This window comes from Psammomys obesus, unplaced genomic scaffold, assembly GCF_907164565.1.
Source record: "Psammomys obesus unplaced genomic scaffold, mPsaObe1.curated_primary_1811, whole genome shotgun sequence".
Lineage (NCBI taxonomy): Eukaryota > Metazoa > Chordata > Mammalia > Rodentia > Muridae > Psammomys > Psammomys obesus.
In genome coordinates, this window is record NW_026585686.1 from 177926 (window position 1) to 192647 (window position 14722).

At 40.5% G+C, this 14722-nt stretch overlaps 1 protein-coding gene across 2 annotated transcripts in view; it reads right to left on the reverse strand.

Annotated features, from left to right (window-relative positions):
* Window positions 1-14722, reverse strand: part of Focad (focadhesin) — a 312861-nt gene that overhangs the window by 16707 nt on the left and 281432 nt on the right. For both annotated transcript variants that reach the window (XM_055629496.1, XM_055629500.1), the window contains 2 exons: window positions 3927-4055; window positions 1701-1816 (listed from right to left, as the gene is read on the reverse strand). In XM_055629496.1, coding sequence (XP_055485471.1) covers window positions 1701-1816; window positions 3927-4055 — 245 coding nt within the window. The remainder of the gene's footprint in view (window positions 1-1700; window positions 1817-3926; window positions 4056-14722) is intronic.

The following is a 14722-nucleotide window of genomic DNA, read 5'->3' on the forward strand; positions in this document are numbered from 1 at the left end:
AAGAAAAGAAAAGAAAAGAAAAGAAAAGAAAAGAAAAGAAAAGAAAAAGGACACAAAGTTGAGTTGGTAGGGAAAGGGGGTGGATACTGAAGGAGTTGGGTGAGGGGGTTAATATGATCACAGCATACTGTACAAAATTCTTTAAGAAATAATAAAATGATGAGAGAGGAAAAGGAGGACAAAACTAGGCCCTGAGGAGATACCTCCTTGGTAAGGTAGTGTATGAACTTTCATCTCCAGCAGCCGTGCGAAAAAGCATAGTGGTGTGCCTGTAATCCCAGTGCTGGGGAAGCACAGGAATAGGATCCTGGGGCTTGATGGCCAGCCAATTTAGCTAAATCAATGAGCTCCAGGTTCGGTGAGAGACCCTGTTTTAAAAACTAAAAGGGGTACAATTAAGAAGACGGGCAGCTGTGACCTTTGACCTCAGATTCCCATACTCTACACACTCCATGCACTGTACTCCACAGACACAGGAAGAATTATAGACAGCACATTACCAGTGGCTTGAGTCTCAGCTGAGAGTAGAGGCTGACTAAAAATAGGCAAATGAGTTGTGTGAATATTCCTGAAGATGACTAGGAACACAAATGTACTAAAACTCACCAAATTTTGCCATTAAAATAGCCACTTCTAGGGTAAATTATAATTCGATAAGGTTAACTTTTAATATGAGCTGCCAGAGACATTAGACATTAAAGCTGACATCTATATGGTGAATCCAGTGCTAGCAAGTATGAATTCAGTACATAGCAAGTAGTCAGCAAGTGACAGCTAGATGGAAGCCATTGGAGTGGACAGGTGAGGGTAATGGTGGTAGCAAGAGAAAAAATGAAGACGTCAATAACATGTATCTTCAACTAAAGGCCATTATGGGGAATAAGAAAGACTAACACAAAAAAATGTAGAGACAGGAGTAAAGCCAAGAGATTGAAGTTAGAAGAGAATCTTGTACTACTTAAAAAAACAAAACCAAAAAAAAAAAAAAACCAAAAACCCAAAAACCTAAAGCCAGATCACAGGTAACACTGAACATGATGACCATGTACCAATGATTGATCAAGTTATATCTTTAGGAAATCATGGAATATCTTTTCTTTCCCAACAGATAAAACTCAAAAATTCTGCACCTCTTCCTCAGTACGTGTCTCTAAACACTTACTCTATTCTTACGGACCTTTGGCCAGTTCTGAAACATGTTTTCACACTTTCACAAGTACCAGAAGGGGTCACTTCTACCTCAGCATTTTGTCCAGGCTGAATATTCAAGCAGAGATGTTCACTCCTTCCAACTCTCTCCCCAGGGTCTCTCATTGGAAGCTGACCCAGATCCTACCAGGCTTTCAAGATTCACCTTAATTGCAGCCTACTCCAGGAAAAGGAAGGGACGATTATAAGAGGTGTTCAGTATAGGTGGATTTGGCTCCCTCTAACAACCAGTGAAGTAGGCATACTATATTATCAAGCATATTAGTATTATCAAGATATTAGCATCTGAGATTATCATTTCCTCTTTAATAGGTAGTAGTCAAAACAAATGACAAGGTAGCTATGTCACCTTCCAGGCTGCTGACCAGCTAGATCAAGCATTAGTAAGCTTCTGTTTTTCTACTCTTGACTCAGAGACCACACTCCAAGTGAGTGAGGCCATCCCCAACAAGAACCATTTCTGACTACGCTCAACATCTGGAACTACATACACTCAGGCTGTGGATCAGCGGTGGTGTCACCCACAAGCCCAGCAGTGCAGCCGCACTCTGCGATGACGGTGCCTGAGTCACCGCAATCTCAAGGCACAGCTGCTGTATCTCCTCTCCTGAAAGAGAAGAAAAAAAAATGATTTGTTATATAGTGTTCAGTTCCCCGACTCAGGTTCAGGGCTCAGTGTCTGAATCAAGCCATCTGCTTGGGTCACTTCTGCATGTAACAGAATCCATCCAACCAAATGTTACTGTGAGACTTTTGAGTGAGGAGGCAAAGAACATGTCCAGTAGAATCACAGTTCTAACTCTTGGGACTGCCAAGGACCTTTACTACCTGGGGGAATTCCTCTGACAACATCTAGAGATATCTGGACACTTAAATACTACTTAAAAATAGAAGAAAACACTAGCTACAAATTTCTTACTGTCCTTCCCTTCTTTTCCAATATGTGTTCAGCACATAGTTCTTCTGGTGAGCCAGTTAAGTTTTTGCCAACTTAAAACAAACTCAAGTTACATGACAAGACACCTCAACTGAGAAATTGCCTGTATCAAGTTGGTCTTTGGGTAAGTCTGTTGGGACAATTTCTTGACTAATGGTTTATGTGGGAGGGCCCAGCTTACTATGGACAGTGCCACCCCTGGGCAGGTTACCCTGGGTGGTATAAGAAAGAAAGCTGAGAGAGCCATGGGAAAGAGCCATAAGCAATATTCCTCTGGATCTTGATTACTGTTCCATCTCCAGGTTGTGCCGTGAGTTCCCTCCGTGGTATATACATATCTAGATAAACAAATAAGACTGCCCAAACCTTTTGGAGCCAAGAAGAACATGACTGAGTCACAGATGCCACACACTGAGCTAAAGATCTGTACGTACTGATGGACTCTGGCTCTGTTGAAGGTGTTTGATTTATGCCCTGGTTTATCCCCTTTGCAGTAATAAAGTAATTTGTTTTTAGTTTTACAGGAACACATAGTTAAGAGACTAAGATATAAAGGTATACCATGTTTTATATTATGATATTAACATTGGATCTTAGGGATAAACTGGAAAGAAAAGATAATGGTTTGGTAATAATATGTTTGTGTGTCAAGAGGGCAAAAATCAATAGTTTTGGGGTTTCTTTTGTTTGTTTTCTGTTAGCTCAACAAAAACTATAGTCATCTGACAAGAGGACACATCCGTTGAGGAACTGTCTCCATCACACTGTTCTGTGGGCATGTCAGCGTGACATTTTCTTGGTTGAGAACTGACAAAGGAAGGCCCCGCCTACTCTGGGAAGGACCATTCTCGAGCAAGTGGTATAAGAAATCAAACCCATAAGCAGCACTTCCCGGGGATTTCTGTCTCAGTTCCTGTCTTCAGGTTCCTGACTTCCACATTGATTCTGGCCTACAGAACTAATTGTAGGGTAATACATTTTGATAGCCTTGCTACACGAGCAATAGAAACCTAATAAGCATTCGACACAGTGCTTCCTTAAAACCCAGGGCTCTGCAAGTACAGTTTAAAACTACCAGACACAGACCCAGCAATGAGCACAATTCACAAAAGAGCTATTTGGCTTTGTGGTTTGTTTACTGTTGCTCATTCGGTGTGTGTGTGTGTGTGTGTGTGTGTGTGTGTGTGTGTGTGTGTGTGTTTGAGGGAGAGGGAGAGAGAGAGGAAACGTGTGTATGGGTGTCCAAATGGGGTCAAGTATTTTTCTCAATCCCACTCCAGCTTTTTTTGCTTTTAAAGACAGGGTCTCTCCCAGAACCCGCAGCTCCCTGCTTTTGCTCGACTGTCTGGCCAGCAAGTCTCCAGTGATCTTCCTTTCTCTTTCTTGCCAGCACTAGGATTATAGGCATGTGTCACTGCACTTGGCTTGCTCAGTTGCTTGATTTGTTTACCCATCCATCCATCTATCTATTTGTGACAACAGGTGCAGGGGATCTAACTCAAGTCCTCATGCTTGTACAGCAAACATTTTACTGACTGAGTCTTCTCCCCAGTTCCTCAAGAGTTGCTTTTGAGAACTCTATCAGTCTATGTCCTTTTCACCCTCACCTATAATGACTCAGTGAAAGTAACCCAGTTACTCAGTCATGGCATTCAACCTAACAACTCACAAGATATAATAAATCTACTAGTCACTGTCAATTGTGACACAAAACCCGCTTTTTTCATTCAGGTCAAACCCGAAGAGCAAAGCCTGAAAACTAAAGTCACTTGATATTTACCAAAGTTTAGCCTCATAAGTGGAGAGAGGAGTGCAGCCAAGTTGGCAGGAGGGTACTGGTAGCTTTCCCCAACAGTTGCTATAGGTTTCATCACTACTTTGAGAAGGGAGGGAGGGACAGCTTCAGGACCTGCAACAGAAAAAAAAAAAAGTAACAAAAATACCTGCGTTTTTAAATAGCACATCTTCTGTTACAACCAACCAGCTATGCTTTGGATCGAGCTCCTTTTGCTACAAGCCTTCTTCCCTCTGTTCTCACGCATTGTCTCCAATCTTCTCTTGTTTGGTTATAACCCACATTTTTATTATCTTCCACACATCCATGTCTCTTTATCCAGTTTTTTAATATAATTTTTTGTTTATTACAATTTATTCACTTTGTATCCCAGCTGTAGCCCCACAGTGACCTTGTCTTCATTATTGTCTCATTGGTCTTGGTATGGTATTCAATACACTTATAGCAGGAAAGATGGTGGCTGCCCTCTTAGCACCTCTACCCATGTGGCTCTAAAGCACCATGGCCATCACCTACCACTTCTTTTTGTTTGTTTGTTTGTTTGTTTGTTTTAAAACAACAACAACAAAAACCTTCTCCTGCTCCTAAGCCACAGTGCCTGCTTTAGAGGTGAGAAATAGCTATTTCATATGTTAATCAGCTACCTCTAACTTTAATATTGGTCCTCATGTTGGAAGGGGATACTTAAAGCTGATAACGTGAGATGCTAGAGATTTAATAGGTAGATAAATCATCCATTAAAATGGCCAGGTAAATGTGATGCTATATATTACCACAGAAAATGAAGAAATGTGGAAAACGTATACATAAAGAAAAATGTAGATAACAAGGAAAAACAGTGCAGCAGAATCAGCAGCAAAAGGAAAATCACTATCAGCAGAAAGAGAAGCAAGGGAAACCCAGAAACTACATCAGCAAAAAAGCAACAGGATCAGCAGGTCTGGGCAGGGGTGCAGAAGTGACAGAGTTGAAATGTGGGAAAAGCTAAAAATAGAGAAGCACAAGAAAAGGCAAAAGCAAAGCCTAATTCACTAGACCACACGTGCAGGCAGAGTCAGTGGCGGTCACACAGTCCCAGAAAGGAGAAGCTAAGAGCCGGGGAAAAGTGGGGAAAGACCAGCAAAAGGAAATGAGATCAACAAACAGAGAAAGTAGAGGTGAGAGAAAAATCAGCCAGATAAAAACAGCTGCAGAAAGGAGAAGCTGAGGGGAAAGAAGAAGCAGGGAACTAGGGAAAAACCAAGTTCATGACTCATAGCAAGAGGGAAGAGCTATATCACAGTACAGAAAGGAGAAGCTGATGGAAAGGAGAGGCAGGGAACCAGGAGGCGAAAACCAAGTTCATGACTGGTAGCAAGAGGGAAGGCAGAGTTACATCACAGTACAGAAAGGAGAAGCTGACGGAAAGGAGAAGCAGGGAACCAGCAGAGAAAAACTGACCTTGTGACTGGTAGCAACGGTGTAAGCAGAGCTGCCTCACAGCACAGAAAGAAGCTGACGGAAAGGAGAAGCTGATGGAAAGGAGAAGCAGGGAACCAGGAAGGAAAAACCAACCTTGTGACAAGGGCAGAGCACAGAACAGCACAGCACAGCCAGGAGAAGCTAGGGGAAAGGAGAAGCTGGGGAAAAGGAGAAGCAGGGAACCAGGAGGGGAAAAAAAAAACAAGTTCATGACCAGTAGCAAGAGTAAAGGCAAAGCTACATCACATACAGAAAGGAGAAGCTGGGGGAAAGGAGAAGCAGGGAACCAGGAGGGGAAAACCAACCTTGTGACGAAGGCAGAGCACAGAACAGCACAGCACAGCCAGGAGAAGCTGGGGGAAAGGAGAAGCAGGGAACCAGGAGGGAAAAAACAACTTGCTTCTTGACTGGAAGCAAGAGTGAAGGCAGAGTTACATCATAGCACAGAAAGGATAAGCTAGGGGAAAGGAGAAGCAGGAACACCAGGGGGAAAACAACCTTGTGACTGGTAGCAAGGGTGAAGGCAGAACACATAGTAGCATAGAGAGGAAAAGCTAAGGGAAAGGAGAAGCGTGAGTGGGTGGAGATAAAAGCAGAGGGTCAGGAGACAAAGAACATAAACTGTAGACATTGAGGAAAAGGAAGTAGAGGGAGGGGTCAAAAAGGAAAACTAAGGGCATAAATGCTGCGTTATAACGTGACGAAGGGTATCACGTAAGACTAGACAGCAAGCTTGCCAAGGCAGCTCAGTTTTATAACAAAGTTGCTATCTCAGTTCTCAGTGATGACTGTCCAAAATAATTAAAAATAAGCAAACAAAAAAATTACAGATGTGTAAAAAGTTCCAGGCCTGGAAGTCTGTCTCAAAAGCCAAAAAATCAAAACCATATCTACACACAAATATTCGTAGCAGCACTAACTGAAATAGCAAAATATAGAAAAAAAAAAAAAAACCCAACATCTAGAAACTGGCAAATATGGAAAACATGTCTTGTCCATGCAGTCGATTATCACTTAGCTCTAAGGAGAAAAGTAGGTATCTGCTACAATATGGATGGGCCCTGGAAATACTGTGCTAAAGGAAAAGCCCATGAAGGAGAGCCACAGGTGGTATTATTCCATTTAAATAAGTTACATAGAAAAGAAAAAAGAAAGACACAAACCAGAGAATGGAGAAAATGGAGAAAAGGAAGCAATTTTTTCAATGAGATCAAGGTTTCCTCTTAGAGTGATAAGAATGTTCTAGAAAGTAGACAGTAATGGCCCCAAAGTAGAAATTGTGAATTGTGAGTTGGAAGCAGTTTAAAGAATCTTCTTTTGCCAAATACAAGGGCACATATTTGCCAGGCTAGCCTCAAATAAGCTGTGTAACTGAGGATGACCTTACATTTCTGGTCCTGCTCCTTCCATCTTCTAATTGCTAAGATTATACTAGTTCATATACTGAGGATCGGTTTCATGCACACACTTTGCTAACTCTATTTGTCTTCAGAGAAAAAGATATAAATCTTAAAAGATACTGATACTAAGAGGACTCTGAAGAAAAGAAAGAGATAAAGCCTTGCTGCTCTGTTATCTTTCTCTTTCTGGTACCTGCAAGGTCAGATACCCCCAAACAACTACTCTCTAACTACTGACCCACATCTGATTAAGACTGCTGTTGCCATGAATTTTAGGGGCCTTAGATCCCACCCAAGTTCAAGCACATTACCTTTTTTGACTTTCTTTTTCATACTCTTCCAATTACAAGTGAATTAAGGGGCTAGGAAGATAGCTCAATAGGTAAAAGCATTTGTTGCCAAGCTTGATGACTTGAGCTCAGATTCCTACAACCCATGTAAAAGCTGGATGCAGCAGCATGTGTTTATAATACCAGCACCCCTACTGCAAATCAGAAGACAGGCCAGTCAGCCTGGAGTGCACAAGACAGCAGTACACAAGAGAGACCCTGACTCAAAACCAAAGTAAAACGTGAGGGCCAATCCCTGAGATTATCTTCTGACCGCCATACAAGTGCTTTGGCATATGCAGGCCCTTACGCAAGCAGAGACATCATATGTACACACAAATATAAATAAGTTAATATTGAATGTGCACCATGTCCTCATTCTTGAGATGACTGCTTATGAAAATAAGCTTCTGTCTTCATCTTTGGCTGAGGTTATATAAGCTCATCTACACTCACAGTTTCAAATACTACTACTTCTAAACTACCTCCAATCCAGGATTGAACCCCCTGCTTCTGACTCTCATTCCCACCAGAACAGCTAACAAATCAGCAATATTTTCTAAGCCTAGCTACCCACTAGCCTACTTCCTTACCCTTGGCTGCTCTCTTCTACCAGATAACACTAGTAGCATGCCTTGCAATGTTCCACCTTTAACACCATATTTTTTTCAGAGAAAAATAGCAAAGCTCAATCCTCCCCTCATTCATATATCTGTGTTATGCTGTACAACTGGTAACTGATACTTTATTTCTATCCCATCTTGACATGTAATACTGGGACTCCAGCAATCTTATGAGGGGCTTAACCATGGCTTTTTCTAGAAGACTTTCTGGCAAAGAAAATAGACATTTTATAAACAAATGCACCCATGTGTTTACTGAGTATTAGAACACTTTTCCGGGCACAGACATAGAATTGAACAAGACAAAGCATGGATTATGCTTATGGAGCTTATTTTTTAATGAAAGGACCAAAGGGGGGTGGGGAGGGTGAAACAAGCTGTGACCATGTCTGATGATAACCAGCTGAGAGAGGTGCTGACTGGTTAGCTTTGCTTGTAAGTCTATACTGATAACATGTTTATGGTAAGAATCTTTAACAATTCTGGCTATAGATTAAATTTTGATTTCATGCAACAAAAATTAACTTGCTTTTAAGCCATTATTGTATTTTTAATTATGTGCATCTAAGTGTGGGTATGTGTATACACATGAATGCAGGTGACCCCAAAGCCCAGGGGTGTTGGATCCTCCTGGAGCTTGAGTTACAGGTAGTAGAAGCACCAGATGTAGGTGCTATGAACTAAACCTGGGTCCTCTGGAAGAGCACTCAGTGCTCTTAACCACTGACCCATCTCTTCAGTCCCCAGTTTGCTTTGTAAGGGTCCTTTTGGTACACAGTCATAGCAATGTCCTGGTGAAGAAAGAGGCAGACATTGCAAATCTGTATTGGAAGTCTTTAATTCATAAGCAGGTATCTATTTTAGGGTCTCAGTATTTTATGTCAAATATTGTCAAAATTATGTAACTTGGATTCCAATTCCTCCAGCAGAACGCATTATAGAAAAGTTTTAGTTTCCAAAAGCCTTAAGGGAACCTTGAAAAAAGATTCAAGTTTTCTTGTCCTCCACGGACCCCTTGTGAAACATGAGCACTGCTTATGCTTTCCTGCTCGACGTGCTCACCTTTGATGGGATGAACTTCTCCGCTGGCTGCACTTGTGTGTACATGTTGCTCCTGCACTGACTGTACCATAGGTGCATGTTGCCCTGGCACTGGCTGCACCCACTGTATCTGCATGTTGCTCAGGCACTGACAGCACTCTATATGCATGTCACTCCAGTCTTCACTAAAGTTCACCTGGTATACAGGCAAGTGTCAGAAACGACTTGTGAATGGGAGAATAGGGCTGAAACTGCTACCGTGCATTAAATTTTTCACAGTTCAAAGGGCAGGTTATCAGTGAGAACCATGGTGAGAATTATACAAAATTTTCCTCTGTGTTTGAAAGGAATCCATTTTGACAGCCAATGGAACGGTGGTAACTTCAGCAATAGTTAGGAGTGGGAAAACTATTTGGCAGTTACATGTATCAGGGGTGGAGGGTAAGAAAGAAGGAGCCTAAAGCCTATCTGGAACACAGAATCTGGAACATAGAGCTCTTTTGAGACAAAACAATACAAGAATAAGAATCAAACAGTTCGTTTATTTCACTGTTTTGTCCTTGAAAGACATTCCTTAGGTAAGATGACCACTGGAATGTTATAAACAATGGATTTGAAACTGAGAATGCCTATGGATACTTGTCAAAAAGATCCAGATTTTTAAAATCTGAATATAAAGCCGCTTTCCATGTCTCATCCAGTTGACAGCCTCAAAGTTATAAATGACATATCAGAGAATACTACACTACAAGAGGACCCTTTATCTCATGTGCTTGGGCTATACAGGAGTGTGCAACAGACCAATTACCACAGGAAAAGGCTCACTACAGATAGGCTAACATCTGGATTGTATAGTCTCCACCTCTACCATAGCACCTGAGTGATAGAGACATTTACTTTCTATATCTTCACTGTTGCTAGGGCAAATTAACTCAGCTTAGAATAATCCAACATTCAATGCAAACATAAACAAGTGATAGAGATCAAATATTTAAATTATATTACATACTGAGTAGTCTGTTATTAAATGTTCTTCCTGCATATTGAAGAAACTATAGTCCAGTGGGAGAGGCAGACTCAAAACAAAGAAGTATAAATAACCGTGCAAATAATGAAAAATATGTAAAACACACACAAACACAAAGCTATGGAAAGTATGAGATGGAAAATCAGATATAATTAGAGATTATCATTGAAGGTCCAATATTCACTTACCAGAATGAGAGATGTCTATATCAACATGGAAAGGATGAAGTCCAGAGAGAATTCAGGCAGACATCATTACAGGGTGGCCTGTTTATGGGAAGTACCAAATGTACCCCTGACCAAAAACTACAATCAATACAGTTGTTGAAAAGAATTGATTCTGAAACGTCAAATACAAAAAGCTGGTAAAGTACTCCCTCTTAGGAAAAAAAAAAAAAACAAAACAAAACTCAACAACACTCAGAGTTAACAAAACCAAAAACGCCCTAAGCCCTTGCACTAGGAAGGCCACTGAGCAGAGTAGCAGCCCACATAGGTCAGAATCTAGTGAGGAAGGCAACCTTGTAGGGTTGTGGCCCAGGGGCTGGGGGATTGGTCACATACAGGTGGACTGATCAAATGAGCAAATAGGCTGAGAATAATGAGCCAGGTTACCTATGGTCCAGAACACAGAGTTGTAACTATGAAGAAAGAGAGAAGTAGAATGGTGTTGAATTAGGACTGTAAATATGGGTATGAACTGTAGACACAGACAACTTAGACACATGTGAAGATAAAGACACACTTTGGTGTAGAACTAGGCAAGATATAAAAGAGAGAAAGTGAACATAGTTCTTATTGAACATTACTAGAAGCCCTGACAATTATCTGTGCCCAGACCTTGGCTTCTAAATACCATTCTCTGAAAACAAAAACAAAAACAAAAAACTGGGCTTCCTGGACCTATTCTGCAGGCCTTATAGCAATACTTTAGCTAAGGTAATGGACACTGAAACCAATGATGGAAAATAGAATGAACAATAGATATAGATATAGATAGATATAGATATGTGTATGTATGCATACATACATAAAGCCTCAGAGAGTCTCCATACAAATATTTACCAATGAAAAAGGAAAATGAGCAACCTTATTTGGAGGAACCTAGAGGCTATCATCTTATCTAAGCAATATGTTTAAACCCAAGAAAAGGAAGGACACTGTATGCCCCCTGATAGAACAGAAATCCTTTTCTGTGATTCTCCTGCCAAAGATGGCTGAACCTGACTCTAACACAGGAAACATCAGGCAAACCCAAACTGAAGAATGTTCTGTGAAATAACTCTTTCTTCTCTTAAAACATGACCACATAAAGAAGCCAAGGCTGAGGAACTGGTCTGGATTAGAGAAGACAGAAGAGAAACGACAACCAACACACACGACACATTGGCTCTTTCCTACGACAGACCTCACTGGGATTTTAGTGAAGCATGAATTGTGGTTTCTAGGTAAATGAATATTGACTTTTTTTTTCTTACAGTTGGAGGAGAGAGATACTTTGTAACTTTCCTGTATTTTATCTTTTGTAAAATAAAATGTAAACAAGTACAAACGTTAAAAGAAAAATTCTGGACCAAAAAGATGGCTCAGTGGGTAAAAGTACTTACCACACAAACTTGACAATATGCATTTGATCCCAGGATCCATACCATGTGTCTGTACTCACACACATATACACATACACATTCAATAATTAAGTTACTTTGAAAATAACTCTAAACTTTAATGTTAATAATGCTTGAGTGCATGCAATGATGTTCATTCCTTCTGATACTGAGATAAAAATTAAATCAAGTCACACTTAGGCATATTATTCCTGAATTGTGTCTTTTTATTGTTATTATTGGTTTTTATGTATGTTGTTCAGTTTCATAATAGGATATTGCAGCTAAAAGGAGTCATTCTATGTTTAGTTACTACTATATAACCTAATAACCCTTCAAAAACTCTGTAATGAAGAGTCAATCATTTTCTCAATTTTACAGAAGGAAATAAGCTTAGGTATCTTGCCTGAATTTACACATGCTGCAAGTAGCAAAAATGGAATAGGAACCTAGGTAGTGAGACTTCTGTATTTTAACCTTTAAATATACTGATTTCTATTTTCATACAGGGTTTATAATCCTTTTGCAGCATTGAGAAACCATGCCAGTGTCTGGAAAAATGGCTTACTGAGAAAGAGAGCTTGCTCTTCCAGAGGACCCGAGTTCTGTTCCCAACACACACAATGAGCAGCTCAGAGAGGCCTGTAACTCCAGCTTCAAAGCACTCCACACACACAGTAGACACTGACATTGACATGGACAGATATACATACATATAAACAGACAGATCTTTAAAGAGGCCATGCCATCCTTCTTATTATCAAATCTTCACATTGTTGTCCACTAGTAAACTGCTGAGAATTTACCATAAGAAAGAGGAACTAGAAAAGATTATCCTGAGTGAGGTATCCCAGAAGCAGAAAGACACACATGGTATATACTCACTTACAACTGGATATTAGACATATAATATACAAATTATATGTAGACATATAATAATATATATAATACATAATATACATATTAGAAGTATACATATAATAAACATACTAAAATCTGTACACCTAAAGAAGCTAAGCAAGAAGGAGGACCCAGGGTAAGATGATCAATCCTCACTCAGAAAGGAAAACAGAACAGACATCAAAAGAGGAAGAAAAAAGGGAACAGGACAGGAGCCTACCACAGAGGGTGTGTGAAAGACCTATCTAACAGGGTATTGAAGCAGATGCTAAGACTCAGCCAAACTTTGGGTAAAGTGCAGGGAATCTTATGAAAGAAGGGGAAGATAGAAAGAACTGGAGGGGATAGGAGCTCCACAAGGAGAGTAACAGAACCAAAAATCTGGGCAAAGGGGGTTTTTCTCAGACTGCTACTCCAACCCAGGACCATGCATGGAGATAACCTAGAACCTCTGCACAGATGTAGCCCGTGGCAGCTCAGTATCTAAGTGGGTTCCCTAATAATGGGAACAGGGGCTGTTTCTGACATCAACTCAGTGGCTGGCTCTTTGATCACCTCCCTCTGAGGGGAAGCAGCCTTACCAGGCCACAGAGGAAGACAATGCAGCCACTCCTGATGAGACCTGATAGGCTAGGGTCAGAGGGAAGATGAGGAAGACCTCCCCTATCAGTGGACTTCAGGAGGGGCATGGGAAGAGATGAGGGAGATGAGATTGGGAAGGCATGAGGGAGGGAGCTACAGCTGAGATATAAAGTGAATAAATTGTAATTAAAAAATTAATTAATAAAAAAAGAAAAGCTATAGCAAAAGAGAGAAACCTACCTGGATAAAGATATTCACTATACAGAAACTTTTAAAATGACCCATAGTGAAATGACTAATTTTGATACATCAACTTAATGAAGTATTAATTAGTTACTTATTTATTGTGTATATTCAAAAGAACACAGGCATACAAAAAAAAGTCAAAAGACTAATTATAAGAGTCAATTTTACAGGAGCTCCACAAGGAGAGCAACAGAACCAAAACATCTGGGCCCAGAGGTCTTTTCTGAGACTGATACTCCAAACAAGGACCATGCATGGAGATAACTTAGAACCCTGCACAGAAGTAGCCCATGGCAGTTCAGGGTCCAAGAGGATTCCCCAATAATAGGAACAGGGCCCTTCTCTGACATGAACTCATGGGCTGGCTCTTTGATCACCTCCACCTGAGGGTAGAAGCAGCCTTACCAGTCCACTGAAGAAGACAAAGAAGCCAGTCCTGATGAGACCTGATAGACTAGGGTCAGACGGAAAGGCAAGAATACCTCCCCTATCATTGGACTGGGGAGGGGCATAGAAGAGAAGAGGGAGTGAGGGTGGGATTAGGAGGGGATGGGGGATACATCTGGGATACAAAGTGAATTAACTGTAATTAATAAAAATAAAAAATAAATTCAAAAAGGGTTAACAATAAAAATAGTAAAATCTTGGGACTTAAGAAATAAAAACCATGGCTTAATACATATACTCAAATGGAAAAAAAAAAAAAGAGTTCTATTCTACCATGTGGGTTCTGGACATCGAATTCAAGTTCTCATTCTTTGTATCAAGTTGTTTTACCCACTAAGCCATCTGCTTCCTGGTAAGATATTCTAGAATCATTTAGAAGTGATTATTATGGTGACAAATGTGAAATCAAGCATTTAAAAATACAAAGCAAATAAGTGTAGCTGTGAAAGACACCTTGGGGAAGAAAAGGTTTATATCAGTTTTTAGGTCACGGTCTGTCACTAATGGAACCCAAAGCAGGAGCTCCAGGCAGGAGCCTGAAGCAGAGCCTGTTGAGGAGTGCTGCTTACTGGGTTGCTCTTTTAGTGGCTCACACTCAGCTAGCTTTCTTCTACAGCCCAGGCCCGCCTACCTAGGGATGGTACTGCCTACAGGAGCTTGGACCTGCTACCTCAATCACAATAATAATTTTAAAAATGGCCCAAAGACATGCACATAGGCCAATCTGATAGAGGTGCTTCTTCAATGCAGAGTCCCTCTTTCCAGGTGTATCAAGCTAATAAGCAAGATTAGCCATGACACACTACATGAAAAAAAAGCAGTAAGTCAATAAATATTTTTACATAATACTATCTACAGAGCATTAAAGACTGATGGGTGGGTTTCTTTCCTTACAAATATTTTAATAATAATTAAAGAAAGAAAGAAAGAGCTGAGGATGCAGCTCAGTTGGCAGAGTGCTTATCCTAGGCTTGACCCCTAGCATCCCATAAATAGGGCATGGTGGCACATGCCTATAAGTTCAATGGCACATAGAAAACAGAAGGCTCAGCCTTAGGAACATGCAATGTTGCCAATAAATAAATAAATAAATAAATAAATAAATAAATAAATAAATAAATA